General features: G+C 36.0%; 1 protein-coding gene and 1 long non-coding RNA gene across 3 annotated transcripts in view; both read right to left on the bottom strand.

The window, feature by feature from the left end:
• The window catches only part of LOC129057986 (uncharacterized), a 53,583-nt gene that overhangs the window by 15,841 nt on the left and 19,562 nt on the right, over positions 1-18,180 (bottom strand). Inside the window, exon 1 of one of the 2 annotated variants that reach the window (XR_008522773.2) lies at positions 5,554-5,700. The exons of the other annotated variant lie outside the window; for it this stretch is intronic. This is a non-coding gene — a long non-coding RNA (uncharacterized LOC129057986). Of the gene's footprint in view, positions 1-5,553; positions 5,701-18,180 lie in introns of those variants that run through there. 2 annotated transcript variants of the gene reach the window in all.
• Positions 1,911-5,624, bottom strand: LOC103889954 (polyadenylate-binding protein 1). Its single transcript, XM_024243610.3, is given in 4 exon segments — positions 1,911-3,635; positions 3,637-3,676; positions 3,679-5,298; positions 5,301-5,624. Coding segments are annotated over 4 exon segments (1,812 nt in total). The 5' UTR covers positions 5,407-5,624; the 3' UTR covers positions 1,911-3,589.

The raw sequence follows: 18,180 nt of genomic DNA, 5'->3' as shown, positions 1-18,180 counted from the left end.
TCTACATTATACATCTTTCACTGATGCATTTAGCATATAAGACTTTAATATGTATTACCACACACACAAACACATTTTAGTGTTTCTAAAATACTGATATTTGTATTAATTAATCTGATCTGATTCTTTAAGTCCTTTGAAATTGATACTAAACAAATATGTAAGAAGGAAGAGAGGTGAGGATTTCCATAAACTTGGTCAACAGTTTCAAAAAGAAATACAATCCGATCAGGATTTTATTTGATTTCCTCCAGTTCTATAAGGTGAAAAAAAAGATTCAATGAGAGGAGATGGCATTCACCCATCCATTTAAAGTCAGTGCTGTATTTCCAAGGGCTAAAACAGTTACAGTTTCACTGTTCATTATTTTGGAAGTGTCACATTTTCTAATATGACAAGATGTATTATGGATGGGGAGTTTTATAGATGTGGAGAAATCTCTCTCAAAGTTGTTTATTTGATTTTCTCCCCTTCTGCCTCTTTGTACTTCAGTGGCCAACCTTGGGATAATGGGATTACTTTATGCCTTCCACATCAGGCTCTGGATGAGTGCACAGAGGCCAGTGGCAAGAGAAATAAGATGGTTGTGAAAATGCAAACGTTGGAAGTTAAAAAAGGTGCACCCAATAACTTGCCCTTAAATTTAAAAGGAACTAAATGAGGAACTTCTGGACAATATATCTTACTGTTTACTGATAACAAGTCACTTTGTTTTTATGTGCTCAGTCTAGTATTCCATAATTTATTTGAAAGAAGATGAGGAATAATGTAGATAAATGATGAAGTGTCAGGGTCTGACACTCTTAAATGAAGCTATTATGGTCAAAGAGAAAACGTAAAACCTGCGGCTCATTATGAGAGTGTTCTACTTGTCAGTTAAGTGAAAAGGCCTGGAATGATTTCCAGTTTATTTGTCATTGCAGTTATTAAAGCTGTCTTTTTGGTGCCATGAAAATGAATTGAAGACTTTATTCGAAGTAAATTTGTACTAAAGCTTTCAGATGTATCTTATGTGAGCTCAGTGAGGCAAGGAAGCAGCTTAAAAGCTGAAATATTACAAGGAGACAACTACCAAAGTCTTTGAAACACACAGAATACATATGTGCTGATAAATGAAGCACTTTTTTGACTAGGAAACAAACTTTTGACTGTCATAATGGAATAAGATTGGTAATGGGATATAATACCTACTAATTGTTGGAAGATATTTTATCCCTATGAGGAATTAATTGCCTACATATTTTAGTAACAGTCCTACCAGCCTATCTTTCCAAATAATGATTTCCAAGAAAGGTTAAAGAATGCATCATTTTTGATAATGCATACTTAATACTTAGTAAAAATTAATAGAATAAATACATCATAGAAACCAAAAAGTTTAGTATTTTTTGAGTAATAATAACTGCTAGGCTAGAACAATAACCTCTTCAAAACTTGGGAAGAATTTCAAAAAACCAGACTAGCATATTCCATTTTCCTAATTGAATTATTGGACTGCAAAAGGCTGCATCTTACTACAAAAAATAAATATATTATTGACATTTTTATCTTACAGGACTCGTCTTCAAATACCTTACATCCTTACCGAGGTGTGAGAATAACCTGTACTTTAGCTTAAGTTAGAAGAAAATCAAATCAGATGGACTACTGACAGATGGATTCTTTTTAAGCATTGAAAAAATTAACCCATTTGTTTCCTTCTTTCATGGCTGAGATGTCTTTGCTGTTCCCTTGTGCTACTCTGGCAATCACAAATATTTTTTGCATTGTTTAGTTATGCTTTTTGAAAGTTTAGAAGTGACATTAATAGAGATACCTAAAGAAAAATGGATAGACTATATCAGTTTTTCACCTCACCACATTAAATAAAAAGAATCACTAAAATGAATATTTTATTACAGGCCCAAGAAATCTCCCAGTCATGCCGTTGACTCTTTATTGTGGATATTACAAATTTGACACATCTTCAGGGTCAGTTTACAGAGAAAACGGATTCTGCATCCTCCTCAAAGGTAATTTTTCAGTGTTTCCATCATATTTTATAGCCATTTTCAGTGATATTGTCAGAGTAAACAGTCTACCAGGCTCTTTATTATATGCCTTATTTTCAGGCATTTAAATGTGTAAAACCTCCCTTTGAAATCAAATTTGTTTTTATATTTGGAATATTTGAAATAGTCCTATAGCTTTGATATTCTAATAGCTACAAATCCCAATGATGTAAAAATAAATGCTTTACAAAATCATAGCTGTGATGTGACAGTGAAGAAAGCTATACAACACAGCACTTGCTAGATAAAGGTGTAGAGAGTTTAGATTTAACCTGTTTGAGAGTTAGATTGTGTTTATATTCCTATTAAGGTTTGAAAAAAAATGGTTGAATAGGTTAAATAAGCAATTACTTTGGAAAAAATTAGACTAATTGTTTGATTCACATATTAGTATTAACGCATACACATCTCTTTTTTTGTTGTTTGTTTGTTTCTGAGATGGAGTCTCACACTGTTGCCCAGGCTGGAGTGCAATGGCGTGATCTCAGCTCACTGCAACCTCTGCCTCCCGGGTAGCTGGCTCAGCCTCCCGAACAGCTGGGATTACAGGCACCTGCAACCACGCCCGGCTAATTTTTTGTATTTTTAGTAGAGATGGGGTTTCACTATGTTGGCCAGGCTGGTCTTGAACTCCTCACCTCGTGATCCGCCCACCTCAGCCTCTCAAAGTGACGGAATTACAGGCATGAGCCACCGCACCCAGCCACATCCTCCTTTGATGTGTACATACACTGCATAATCACCTTATGTTTTTGAGCCTATTCAGGTTTTTTTTAACCATTTAAAGAATTTTTATTAAACCAAGAATTTCATAATCCAAGTTATATTTCCTTGTTTAGTTATCAATTCTGTTATTTAAAACATAACTGACATTCTGAGCTTTTCCACAGTTAAGAGTTAAAAAATTAAAGGAATGCTTTAAATTTTCATACTTTGCTGAAAATTCTTTTTCCCAGGATCTATAAAACGTTAATTTGTTTTTAATTTTTTTTTTTTTTTTTGAGATGGAGTTTTTTTGCTCTTGTTGCCCAGGCTGGAGTGCAATGGTGCAATCTTGGCTCACTACCACCTCCACCTCCCGGGTTCAAGCAATTCTCCTGCCTCAGCCTCCCTAGTAGCTGGGATTACAGGCGCCTGCCACCACACCCAGCTAATTTTTTGCATTTTTAGTACAGATGAGGTTTCACTACGTTGGCCAGGCTGGTCTCGAACTCCTGACCTCAGGCGATCCACCCCAGCCTCCCAAAGTACTGGGATTACATGTGTGAGCCACCACGCCTGGCTTGTTTTTAAATTTTCCTATTTTTTTTGTTTTCTCTTTTTTGTTATTTTCAAATCAATAAGTAATCTAGGACTAGTAAGTTTGCGAAACTTGGAATTTCCTCAGTACATAAGGTTCAAAGTTTGCTTTCCTTTTTTGTTTATATTTTGCAATTTTTTCCGAAATATTTTAGGTTTCTGATGTTTAGATATTTTTCTTTGTTGAAACACAAGTTTTTTTTTTTTTTTTTTTTTTTTTCGGTGGTCCCTGTTCAATTTTAAGCAGTTGGTACATCAGTAGCACTGTTAACTGCTTTCTGGAGGCTCTTTCGCATGGTAGGCTTGTAGTACAACTACAGCTTCAGAGACTCAAGCATATGAAGAAGTTTTAAATTATCAAGCTCCAATAACATGCCAGTGATTTTACCAGCAAGGGTAGGGTGCGTGGCTTGAATAAGAGGAAAGAGTCGTTCACCCAATATCTGCTTCTGCTGCTGAAGAGGGGCAGATGCCAACATGGAAGCAGTCAAAAGTTTTTGACCTTGGACATGAACAGCAAGTTGCTTCCTGGTAACCTGTGGATGTGCATTGAGATGTTGCTGAGGAATGAGAATTCCTGAAGCATATTTGTACTGTGGAATGATGTGGACCGCAGGAGTGGAGCCAGCAGCAGCAGCTACAGGACATGCACTAATTGTCTGTATTGATGAGTTAGCAACACACTGTGTGGACATGTGTGTTGGACACACTGGTGGAACCTGTGAAGAAGCTGGTCTCGGAGTGGTGGTTACGAGCCGCTGAGCGGATAGCACAGGTCATATTTGGAATGGATAAGGTCTGACACTCTGAGCAGCCCAGGGAGGACTTGGTTTTAGTTGTGCAATTTGGCCAGGAGGATAGTATGCAGCACGGTTCTGGGTCTGTGGGATAGCTGCCATGAAGTAACATGTAGAAGGTGCTGGCTGGTACGGGTTGATTACAGGGTGGGGCACAGCTCGTACACTTGCCATCTTCTGCATATATTGGTTAGTGAGGTGAGCCAGGCGCCCTTCTTTGCACTGAGCTAAAGCTACATACAATGGCTTGCTGGCCACAATTTTACCGTTCATTGCTATAACTGCTTTAGCTACCTCTTCTGGGGAGAAGAAACATACAAAGCCAAACCTTTTGCTGCAACCACCCTCCATCATAACATTTGCACTATTGATTATACCAAATGGAGAAAATTCTTTCTGGAGACATTCATCATCAATACTCTCATCAAGATTTTTCACATAAACGTTAGCACCCTGGTATCTGGTGATTCTATCTTGCTTCATCTGTTCAAATTTGCACTTAAGTTCTGTCTGCCCTTCCACTTTTTTCCGAGCTAGACAAATGTACATTTGATTTCCACTGAACTCCTTTCCATTCATCTCATCCATAGCTGTCTGTGGATCTTCATGCCTTTCAAAGCTTACAAATCCAAATCCTTTGGATTTTCCACCTTCATCAGTTATTACTTTTACACTTGAGGCAGGTCCAACTTTGGACTCTTTTGCCCTAGCTCCAAGTTCTGCTTCTCGTTCTTTAGGAGACCAAAACTGTCCAACAAATACATTGAGACCATTCAGGAGCATCCCATCCATTTTTTCAATAGCTCCTTCAGCTGCTTCCTGTGTCTCAAAGTGTACAGATCCACAGCCCTTAGAACCATTTTCATCACAAACTACCTTACACGAAAGGAAGTTACCAAAAGCAGAAAATGCATCACACAGTGCTTTCTCAACGGATTTGTCCTGGTTTTTAACGAATACTTTGCCCACTCCACTTTTGCGCAGTGATAGATCGCGCTGAGACCACAGGACTCATACAGGCTTGCCCTTTATAACATCAAAGTTCATGGTGGCCAGAGTACGCTCCGCGTCGGCCGGCTACAGGAAGTTCACAGACACGTAGCCCACGAAGCGGTGGGTGAGCCGGTCCCTAAAGACCCGGATGGTGAGGGTGGACCTGTCGAGCTAAACTTCTGTTGGAACATCGCTTCAGTCACGTCGGGGTGCAGGTCCCCCGCGTACAGCGAGGCCATGTGGTAGCTGGGGGCGCTGGGGTTCATCGCGGCACGGCTGCTCACAGGGCCACAGGCCGCGACCCTTTCGTGACAGGAGGAGAGCGAGTGCCGAGCCTGGGGTCTCGGAGCCGGGGGCGGGGAGCAAGGGCACGCGCCAAGGGACAAAAATCATCCGAATCAGAAACAACTCACTGGCCACAAAGCGAGGTCGCTTGTCCGCCGCTGTCTGCCGGCCGGGAGCCACGGTGCCGGTGTCCGGTTCGGACGGCGGGAAGGCCTCGGTCTCGTGGTTCCTCCTTACGGCTGCTGCAGGGCCGCGGGCGGGATCGGTCTTCGCTGCTGACCGGGTTATTTAATAAAAGAGGAAGAAAAAATACTGTAGTAACTCTCTGGTGGAGTAGATGCCGATTTGGGGGGAAATTTTGGGGGGTATTTTTAAAAGTTTTTTTAGACTTTTCTTGAATTTTTAATAAATGCATGTTCTCCTCAGCCCCAGCACTGACCGTCAGGGAGAAAGGCCGTATTCAAGTTTTTATGTCAAGCTAATTAGTTCCTCTGATCAAATATATTTTATCCCGGTTTATTTACTTAGTATGTAGATGTCAAACACTAAATTAGTTGGATGATAAACATTGCAGTTTCTCTTTTTATTGAGCTCATGGAATAAAGAAGGAGGCAGAATCGTAAAACATATGAAATACATGTTAAGTGCAATTAAAGGACGGCGTAGGAGCTCAGAGGCATCTAATTTAGCTAATGTTTGTAGGCAAGGAAGACTTCCCAATGGAAAAAGATTCCTGATCTTGAATATTGAAGAAACAGAAGAACTGACCCAGTAAGACTATATCAAAAGGATCCTACCTGCATTTAGGTTTCCATAAACCAACAATCCACCTAGCTAGTTCCTTTCCTTCCACGACACTAGGCCCAATTTCTTTGGGAGAAAAACCATTGAGCTTCTTTCTTCCCCCACAAAACACTTAGAGTCAATGTGGGACTCTAGCTGTATTAGTAATAGGGAGTTCAAAGCCCATTAGGTTGGAGATGATTTGCTTTATTATAAATAGCCATAGATTAAAATCATACTAATTTCTCTTCTTTCTCTTTATAAATATGTATTCACAATGCCTACATACAGAATTAACATGTGGTTATTAAACAACGGGAAACAAGAAATTTAGAAATGTACCTATTCTTTTACTATATAAGTTTACATAAACATAGAAATAACAGAAAATTTTTTTTGATGGTCCGGGTGCTTCTCAAAGTTTTAATTTTCCATTTTTCCCTAAAAGCATGACAAATAATTTTAAAATTAAACTATAAATCATTTGGTATTATACTCTCTATTAATGATTCAATTTCCAGATTAGATTGTTTATTATAATATGCCAACCTAAGATATTAATCAATGAATATGTGTTTATTGGTTATGCTTAAGAATTATTTTCAGGAGGGTAAAGCTGTGCCTCTGAGGCGAATATTAAATAGACATGTGTCAAAGATTTTATTTAACCTGTTAATTAATGAATGGACCAGGAAAGTTAAAATCAGTTCAAAGAACATTTGATGAGGTAGGTATAGAGGTAATTTTAAGAAAACATATTAGGGTGAGATTCTTGGGTTAGATATAAAACTAGTTAATGTCTTTCTGGGCAATAAATTGTAACTTTCACAGTTATCTCTTAATTGGAGAGAAATGATTTGTGTATTTACCTGAGAAAAATCTGTGCATTAGGTTGTGTTCCTAAAGAGTTCTAAATTTTGAAAAGTGAATAGAAAAGTAATAAAAGAGCACCTAGTAATCTATTGCTTGTTTCCAAACTTCAGGTGATTTTTCTAATAGTTATATGTAGGCACTTCTTCAAAGACATTATTCTAAAATTCTGTCACTACACTAGCATCTAAGTGTGGTTTGATTAAATCGGTGAGTCACTTCAATACTATACCAAAGTAGACAGTGTTCTTGGTTTTTATGCTAAATTGGCTGCTTACAATTTTTGGTTTGGTCAAGATCTTATTTGATATTTGAAATTTTTTAAAATACGCTTCCTAAAAATGGTCTGATAAATCTAGGTGCATTATTCTCATTAAAAGAGAAGCTAAAACTTAAGTCATAGTAATAACTATTTTAAAGAGATGGATGAATAAGGAAGGAGTCTCTTTATAATAAGGAAATGCATTAAAAATTGTTTAGTTATCGCATGCTGGATATAAACTGAATTGTGTCCTCCTAAAATTCATGTGTTGAAACCCTAACCCTCAATGTGACTGTATGTGGAGACAGAATCTTTAGAGAGGTAATTAAGGATAAATGAGGTCCTAAGAGTGGAGCCCTAATCCAATATACCTGGTGTCCTTATAAAAAGAGGCAGAGACACCAGGAATGGGCCCACACAGAGAGGAAAGGCCATGGGAGGACATAACAACAAGGTGACCTTGAGTACACAAAGGAGACTGATCTCAAGAAAAACCAACCTTGCTGGCCTCTTGATCTTGGAATCCCAGGCTCCATGACTGTGAGAAAATAAATTTCTGTTGTTTAAGCCATGCAGTCTGTGGCATTTTGTTATGATTTTCCTAGCAGACTAATACAATCTTTATTTACTAGAATATGTTTTTGGTGAGAATTAAAGCTTATAATTTACAAGGTATATAAAGGCACATTAGTCATAATTATTAAATAAATTGGTTACATTAACTAAATTGGCTATTAGACACATTAGTCATAATCACTTTATTCCTAAAAGTGCATAGGTTAGAAAAAACTGAAAAACCAAAGAAAACTACATAATGAAATCCACCAAAATATTTCTTATAAAATGTCTTAAATTATCAGCTCATTCCTTTGCCCTTACCAGCATGTCTCTTCCATTTTTTTTAAAGCTAATTCATCCTATTTTCTCACTTCTCCAAATGCATATTCTCCATTCTCTGAGCTGAAATAACGATAAATATCTTGTTTATTTCAATTACTTCTAAGAGAAAATGCCACTAGTTTCATAGAACCTGACTCCATTGGACAGCTGGTCATGTTTCTTAATCCCAGTCTACATTGCTCCTGGCTAGTTCTACTCACCAGAAGGTGTTGAATGAAAAGGACAATTTGAATCACAGTCCTGCCTTGCTAAGGCTTTGTTCAGCAATATGTGTTTTTATTTTTACATAGACTTAGAACTATGTAATAGACTAAATGTGACAAGCATGCGACCATTTTCCAAGGTCGAATACTCTTCAGAAAGCCAGATTTGGGGTTTTATTCAGTGATATTTTATTTTTCCTTTAAGAATCATAGACAAATGTTGAGGAAAAACAATACGATCAAAAAGTTACTCGTTTTTTCCTATTTGTACTCCAAGAAAAAAAATTTAATTAAAAAAGTCTGAATCCCTGATAGTTTTGACATGCTACGTAGTACTGGAAACCCTATTACTTCCTCTTGGCTTTGCTTTCTTTATCTATATTCTTCCTTATTTTCCTTTCTAATTTTCCATAGTCTTTTTTAAAAGGTAAGATCATTTTTTTTCTTCTACTCATTGATAGTTTGAGATTTCAGACCTCTTCTGGCAGCTTTACCAAATGATAAAAACATGAAGCCTGGTTGTTTAAATCTCTTATGCAAATAGTATGAACTCCTTTTTGTGGTCCAGAAAAAAAGAGTCAGCCACCACCATAGTGAGTGCTGGTTACATGAAATAAAACATGGGCACATTCCTATTCACTTGGCTTGTTTCTTTGAGCCCCGCTTTCAAGCATTAAGAGCAAACGCCATGTAAAATGAATTATATATTCCAAGAGAAAGGAATGGCAATTTCTTTGGTATGTTTGCCTTTTCTTTTGAAAAGATAAAATCAGCCTTCAGTTTTAGTAGATGTTCCTTTTCGAATTGAATCACTGAGTTAGTGAATAATACAGAGTTTGCATGGCCATATGTTGGATGCAAACACCGAGCCTAGGGTAATTGAAATGACTTCCTCAAGATCACCCAAGAGCCACTGGAGGAGTGTTGCTCCCAGAACAATAATTTTTTTTTTTTTTTTTTTTTTTTTTTTTTTGTCACATGGCTATGAGAAACCTATACCTGATCTCCAGGATATTTCTCTAAATAAAAAGTAATCAGTGGTCAGACATGTGGCGAATATATTAGACTGCTGCTCTTACCCTGGTGTGCTATTATTTGGGGCTTATGAATAGAAAATGTGAAGTAATCTCAGAAGGAATTTTATTCTAATGTTCTTTCAAATAATAAAACCTTTTGTTTGAAAGGAATTAGGATGACAAAAACCTGAGATTATGAGAAACCTGGCAGCAGATCTTTCCTTTGCAAGATTAGAGTGAGTTACAACCAGTCAGTGGTAAACAAGGTTCATTCATTTTCCATTTCTAAGTTGAACTTCAGAGGAACGGTTGCCAAAGGCACTGTGGCCGATCATTTAGTCAGAATGCATTGTTTTGAAGACATATGGTACCGTTTTAACCTATCCATCTAGTATTCTACAGCCAGTCCTACTACCCAGACTGAACATTAGGTGTTCTGATTGTTAAAATTTTAACATAGCCACATGTTGATAGGGGAATTTAAGGCATTTTGTTTTCATCACTACACTGGATGGTAAGTTGTTTTCCAGGAAACTACGAGGCATTAAAATGCCTCTTCTATTTATATCATCAACATTCTAAATATATTATGTAACTTATACATACACATCAAGTGTTTTCTTCCAGAGTGATAACCTTAGTGACTGTGTATGAAATATTTTTTTATTTCTTAATACCAATTTCAGTAACTTGATTTAAGAAACAAAAACAAGCATTCAAGAAATAGATTTACAAATAAATGGTTTCCACCTTTGGGCTTCCTTATGAGTCAATAATTTTTCTACTAAGTAGATTCTGTGTGCCTCTGAAAAAAAGGAACAGTCTTTGTCATGAAAATGGTCTCTCAAAGTGTCTTTGTCCCCCAAATCCCAAAATCATATGACTTCTTAATGATTGCTTTATTTTTTTTCTCACTATTGGAAAAATTGTCTTTACTTTTTAAGATATTATGGAGGTGTATATAATGTCTTATGGGATGTTGACTCTTCCTAATCACAAATACATTTCATGATATAGAGAATGCAATGAAGAATTTAGGAACGATAAATTATTTTCAAAAGACAGCTTTATTTTGATGTTGATTTGAGAGTTCTACTTAGGAACAAACAAGCAACAACAGCAAAAAACAACAAAAAAATACTTACATACCTACCTCAAGGTAAATGAAGCTTGGCACAAGTGTAAATGGGATTCTTCAAATGTATTTTAATCAGATTGAATATTTTAATTAAATGCATGTAATAAAATTTGCCACAACTCATAGAGATGTTTTATTAATAATGGGTTTGCTCATAGGATACATACATAGAGAGGCAGGTATTTTTATTCATTTATCAAAGGGGTCTGATAAGGAATCAGCACTTTTTCTCTTAAAATTTGTTGTAGAGACTATATTTCTTTTTTTTTTTTTTTTTTTTTGAGACAGTTTTACTCTGTCACCCAGGCTGAAGTGCAGTGGCACAATCTTGGCTCACTGCAACCTCCACCTCCTAGGTTCAAATGATTCTCCTGCCTCAGCCTCCTGAGTAGCTGGGACTACAGGCGTGTGCTGCCACACTTGGCTAATTTTTTATATTTTTAGTAGAGATGGGGTTTCACCATATTGGCCAGGCTGGTCTCAAACTCCTGACCTCATGATCTGCCCGCCTCGGCCTCCCAAAGTGCTGGGATTACAGGTGTGAGCCACCACGACCAGCATAAAGACTATATTTCTTTGAAACTCCTTCATGATGCTAATTCTAGTGAATATGTATTTATTAGCTAAGTTTCCTAGAATTATAACTGAAAACACAACTGAAAAGAAAGGGAAAGCAACTCCAGCCACCTTCCCAAAAGGAAAAATTACGGAATTATATTGAGCCATGGTGAGGAATCGAAGAAGCAGATAAACAACCAAGAATGAAAATCTAGGAGTCTCACAGACTTTTTATCTAAAATACTGTAGTTAAACTGACTTAGTTCTAAAGATTTTCAGAAATCAACTCCTTGGTTACAAATGTCCAACTTCTGAGGGCAAAATATCTGATTTTTCTAGCTTAAGTGCCCACCTGAGTATGAGAGACAGGTTTCTGCATTACAGTTGTGTGCACTAGTGGAAGTGAGGGGCAGATTTTAACAAGTGAAATTTCCAGATAACAAGGGTCAATGTAAGGTTGGAAGACCTTCCCAAAGTGGGGTAAATCAAATGCAGACAAGTCGTATTGGGAATTGTAGTGGATACCAAGCTGTATGAGGTCATATGAGCTTGAGAACATGTCCTTGAAGAGTTTACAATCCAGTTTGGCAACATAATAATAAGACTGATGGAAAGATAAATACAAACAAATAATTCAAATAACAGTTGAAGGAAATAAAACCATAGATATCCCAAAGCACAGTGTGCTTATTGATCTATACATTGTGCAGAGAATAGCAGGTAGCAGGCCAGAAAGATCACTTAAAAGTAGAATGGCTAATGTAGGTTTTGTCCTTCATAAACATTTCTTTTTTAAAACGAAGTTTTTCTAGTGTTTGCTCAGAAAGCATTTTAGGTGAAGAAATTCACTGGCAGATGAGGTATAGTTCCTTTTCTTTGATTAAAATAATAAAATTCTGGAAAGAAGCTATCAGGCCGAGACTTTGTACTACACCCACTTATGAATAGCTGCACAGATTTTATTGTGTATGATCTTCCAAGTGGGATAAAGCTGTGTATGTGTTTGATTTATGAAACCATAATATTAAAAAATTGATTCAGGAAAATTGTTTTATTGCCTTAAGATTTGGGAAAGAAATGTCTTCTAGGTTTTATTTATGAGATATTTCTTTATGGACAAAATAAAATGGAGATCGAATGTTGATGATAGGAATTTGATCATTTTTTTAAATGCTGGTTTAATTTTGTTTAAATTATGTTTATTTTGTTGTATAGATTTTTTTCTTAACTTTTGACAGTTGCCTAAGTATCTGCATGATGCTTTCTTGTTTTGTATATTTGCGTGTATTTTTCTGTATATTGGGAGTTTCTTCAAATTTGAATGTTGTTGCCTGTTGATGCGTGGTTATATCCTGAAATATTAATTTACAAATAAGATGATAAAAGAAGCAGCTAACATTTTGCCAGGCAATGCCATCGTGCTTAGACAAGGGCCAGTAATTCTTCGCTGGTAAAACAGCAGCTTGATCTGTGTCAGTCACTGTTCTAAGCTGGCACCCACAAAGCCATAAAGCTTTCATGTGATTCTGAAATTACATATATACGTAGAAACACATTGCTAATGGAAGAAAATATTATGTGCTCCTTGATAAAATGTTTTAACTACTCTGACAAGGACCTTATGAGACTCAAATCAATTATGAATATTAAAGGTATAAAGTCATCTTCATAAACAAATGATAATAAACTCATGAAGTGTTTTAGAAACTTGTATTTCATTCTAAAATTTAGAAAACAGTATCTATTTTAACAATTTTTAGGCATGTCCTACTAAAGGGCTTATGAAAACTATTTTTTATAGAACAAAGCCTATTGAATTATCAAGGAAGTATTTGATAACATGTTTACACTTTGTGAAATTTTTGGTATGATAGGAATTCCAACTAGTTACAAATGCTTGTGGAATGGGCATATTTCCAAGTCTAGCTAGCATAGCTGGTAAATGGTAGAGACAACCCATGAAGGGTGGGACAAATGAACACTATATGGTAGCATTCTAGAATTTTTGCAGATTTTATCAATCAAGTAAACAGACACCTTGATGGAAAGGTGATAACCTTTTCCATCCTAACAAAAAAGTTCTTATTCTGCATATTAGCTGGCCATTTAAAGAGCTTACAAAAAGATTATTTAATATATCTAAATATACTTTCATAGCTATAAATTCCTCCCTTTGGGAAAAAATATTTGAAAATTGTTTATTGTGATAAGAGTAAGTGAATGACAGTTCTGCTTCATCCCCTGAGAAACACTCTCTACTTTCATCAGGTTTGTATCATCAGGTTTCATCAGTCTTGCCACTAAGATATTCTCTATGAAGTCCAATGTACAGTCTCTTCCTGGCAATGAGTCACCAAATACTTAAACTATTGAGTTACTGCGTGATCTTTCTTCCCCAGAATAAATTACTTAGGTTCTTGATCATGTTTCAAAAGCAACTCAGGCCCTGAGCACAGTTCTAAGCTAGGCAAGGTTTACCCTGTCACTCAGCCTTCTGATACTGTAACCTTCTTCACTTTGAGACTCTTCTTTCCGTCTATAATCACACCAGTGTCCTCCTGGCACCCTTTATGGATACTATTATCAAGGAAGACTCAAAATCTATTTCCAGGGACAGTAAAGGACTGTTAGCAGTTTTAAATATTGCCTTCCTGACAATGCATATATTTCCACTAAAAATGAGATCAAAGACTTGAATTTAAACTTGAGTCTTAACACCTTTGAAAATATAATGTAAAAATGTAATCAGGTTGGCCGGGCCGGTGGCTCACGCCTGTAATCCCAGCACTCTGGGAGGCCAAGGTAGGCAGATCACCTGAGGCCAGGAGTTCAAGACCAGCCTGGCCAACATGGTGAAACCCCACTCTACTAAAAATACAAAAATTAGCCAGGCACAGTGCATGCCTGTAATCCCAGCTACTTGGGAGGCTGAGACAGGAGAATCGCTTGAACTCAGAAGGCGGAGATTGCGGTGAGCTGAGATTATGCCACTGCACTCCAGCCTGGGTGATAGAGCAAGACTTCGTCTCAGAAAAATAAATAAATAAATAAATAAAATAAAAAAATATATATAATCAGGCATTTCTCCAGAAGAAAAAAGTACACACAAGTTTCCACAAAATCTTAGGGAAAGATAATATCTGGGAAAGCTATCCAAGGAATATGTGTTTTAAAATCACTGTAAAATGAGCTGCGCACGGTGGCTCACGCCCGTAATCCCAGCAGTTTAGGAGGCTGAGGTGGGCAGATCATTTGAGGTCAGGAGTTCGAGACCAGCCTGGTCAACATGGTGAAACCCCGTCTCTACTAAAAATACAAAATTAGCCGGGCGTGGTGGTGCAGGTCTGTAATTCTAGCTACTCAGGAGGCTGAGTAAGGAGAACTGCTTGAACCCAGGAGACGGAGGCTGCAGTGAGCCGAGATCAAGCCATTGCACTCCAGCCTGGGAGACAAGAGCTAGATTCCGTCTCAAGAAAGAAAAAAATAAATAAAATAAAAATAAAATAAAATCACTGTAAAATGAATAAACATGTTAGGATATAATTTTGAAAATCAATGAAAAAATTTTCTTAAGTCTAGAGTTTTCCCTTCATCCATCTGCATACTGGTAGCTTGGTATAAAGAATAATATTTTTCCAAATATTCAATATTTTAAAAAAATTAAAACTTTTTTTCATTTTCTTATAATCTCTTGTTAAAGGCAGTATTTTATAGTGGTTGCAACACTCTAGAAAGTGTTAGCTGATCCACAGCCGGGCACGGTGGCTCACACCTGTAATCCCAGCACTTTGGGAGGCCGAGGCGGGCAGATCACAAGGTCAGGAGTTTGAGACCAGCCTGGACAATATGGTGAAACCCTGTCTCTACTAAAAATACAAAAAATTAGCTGAGCGTGGTGGTGGGCGCCTGTAGTCCCAGCTACTCGGGAGGCTGAGGCAGGAGAATTTCTTGAACCCGGGAGGCAGAGGATGCAGTGAGCCAAGTGGTTGGAGTGCCGCTGCACTCCAACCTAGGTGACAGAGCGAGACACTGTTACAAAAAAAAAAAAAAAAAAAAAGAGTGTTAACTGATCCAAATTAGAATGCTGTAAAACAATTCCTCTCGGTTTTTCTATGCTGTATTCTTTCTAAATACAAACTTAGGTAAATTCAATAGAAAGCTTAGATAAATAAAGTGTTGCACATATCCTACAAACTTTCATGCAAAAGTGGCTTTTTATTATTTAAGCAACAAAAGTAAATGTGTCTGTCTAATTAGGTGGCATACATTAATTAGCAGTATTTGGGAAGTTACATGTAGAAACTGATGTTATATCTTGATAGCCAGTTATTGAACTATAACATTTACAAATCAATGGATAAAGCTAAAACCCAAGCTTTGCATTTTTATTTCTTAATCACTTTGTATCAAGATTATTTCAGCATATTTACTAGTATGTCAACAGTAAGATTTTAAGATATTTCTATGTATAGTTAATAATACAATCAGTAAAAATTATTTTACAGGAAAACTCATAGTCGTGAAATTACATATGAATTAAAGGTAAAATCTGTGACATCTTACTACTATTTTTTCCAGTGTGATCTATCTATAATTCATATTGCCTAACCAATCTTAAATATAGATACTAGAGTTAGGGTATTTGCAAAGTACCAAGCTGACAAATAGAATGTTGGCTATTATTTCTGTTTGGAAGTCGGAGTTTTGAGGTATTCATTTTGTAGTCTGACAGTCATCACTACAATTCCTTGAATTCCCAAAGCTTTTCATATGGCTGCCTCAAGGACGGCTATCGTGTCTTAGCCACTGCAATGACAGATGGGATATAACGTGTCATGTGATTGATAACTCTGGAGCCATAGTACTTAATCCTTCTAATACTAATAGCTGCATTATCATAGAGATTTATGAGAATGTCAGTTTCAAGTTCCCAGTTCCATTCATGGGTTTTTAAAACTTCAGCTGCAAAAAACATGCATCCATCCCATTAATTCTAATTATCATGGTTCATCTTCTCAGCAGTTTTGCACTCCGGAACCTTTCAGTGCAAATTAACGTACCAAAAAAGTGTATTAATTAATATTTGTAGCTTTTAATTTCTGCAAGAGTGTTGTCTGGAAGCAGCTGGCAGTACAGGGCCGCTGCTATTGAATCTTTGCCAAACAAGTGCAGATGTAATTTTGTTATCTCTTGCTTAGTCATTTACGCAAATTAATTTGAACAATTAGCCTTTTACTGGTCCTTCATGAATCATGCAAAAGGGATCTGCCAAAAATTGCTAGTTGACAGAAAAGAATTGGTTAATGCTGTGCATTTTGTGGGAAGGTAATGCAGAGGGAAACTCAACATTATTTTAGACTGTAGACAATTGCCTAAATATTCTATTGTAAGATCTACTTAGCACTCATAAACAAACTTGAGAATTCCCCTTAATAAAGAATAAACCTGCATTCTAGAGAAGGTGCAGTTCATAGGAGGACTCAAATCTTTCATGTAACAGCCAACTTGAATATGTCTTAATCAAGTCTATATGCAAAGTAGGAAAAAAAGTGTTCATTAAAAAGAGAAATTAATGAATTAATATTGGCTGCTTTTCAGGTCACACTCCTCACTTTTATTTACTTAGTATTTATATATATATGTGTTTGTGTAATTATTTATCTATTATGTAAGGTAGCTATACTACACATTTGTAGCCTCATTTGATAGCTTCTAGTAACCTGAGAAATTAGTGATGGAGAGTACTTTGAAACGTTAAATATATAGTTATTATATTTAGATGACCTGAGTAAAAAACACCGTAAGTGAAATACATGTAATTAAATCACCTCAGAAAGAGTAGAGATCTATTTTTTGTTTTTATAGTAAGTTACCACTATCATAAAGGACGCAAAAAGATAGTAGTTATAAAATTTGCAATTCTTTTTTTTTGGAATCAGTACAAACTACCTGTGATTTTATGTTTTTACTTTAATTCCACTTACTTGGCACTTTCAATTACTGAAGCTAAGATTTTCTCTAATTTTATGTAGAGGTGATTGTACACTATTAAAATATCAAATCAAAGCTCACAGAAAAGTCTTTCTTTACTTTGTATAAAATTAGTTTAGAAAGTCCTCAAAAACTTTTTCATGGTGTATGCTAAAGTATATTGACACATGTTTACGTGTTTTAAAGACATGTGTGTATGTTCACATATATTATAATTGGTTAAAATGTGTCATTCCGCCTTCTTCTTACCATCTGATTTTGTAGAAAATTGTTAATCTCATACCATAGCTATCAGAAAAGAGAATTGAAAAAGAAATGGCTTTTTTATTTATCTATTTATCTAATTATGCTGGGAGAGGTGCCCCTCCCAGCATAAACAGATCTTAAAAGTAAGTGCATTTGAAATAGGGTTAATGAATCATCTAATGTGGAATATTTTTAAAATCCAAGTTACTGATTATTACATAAATAATATAAATCATTTTAATCATCAAGAATGGCTAAAACTGCAAAGTGATTGTTTTCAATCAATTTTTGGCTACATAATGAAACTTAAACTTTCCCAAATATACTTTCTGCAAATCTAGTATTAATGAAAAAATTAAATCAAATGTTTGAAATCTTTTAAATTCTCATTTATAGAAAATCTTATTTTATCTCTCTGATGGTATTAGTCATCTTCAAAGTAATTTGTTTTGGATAACCTCAGGTGAATAGTGTCAAATCAAGCTCAAGCTACGTCAAGAGACTGTTTAGGTAACACGAAAAGTTTTAAAACATAATTAGTTTTATCTTTTTCTGTTTAAAGAAGTGACATTTGCTCAGTGTTGAAAGTCTGAAAACTATAAGAAAGAAGAAACATTAAAACAAAAAATAACAATTCCAATATTTTTGCAAGATAACTACCATTAACATTTTGGTACATTTCATTTTCATCTTTAATCTTCATATTTTTTGAAAAACATCACCATGACAAAGTAGTAAAGCACTACATAAGATAAAAAATTCTCTTGCTATTAAAACAACTTTATTAT

Source organism: Pongo abelii, chromosome 11 (assembly GCF_028885655.2).
Source record: "Pongo abelii isolate AG06213 chromosome 11, NHGRI_mPonAbe1-v2.0_pri, whole genome shotgun sequence".
NCBI lineage: Eukaryota > Metazoa > Chordata > Mammalia > Primates > Hominidae > Pongo > Pongo abelii.
Note: the sequence above shows the minus strand (reverse complement) of the source record. Positions and strands in the feature narration are given on the sequence as shown.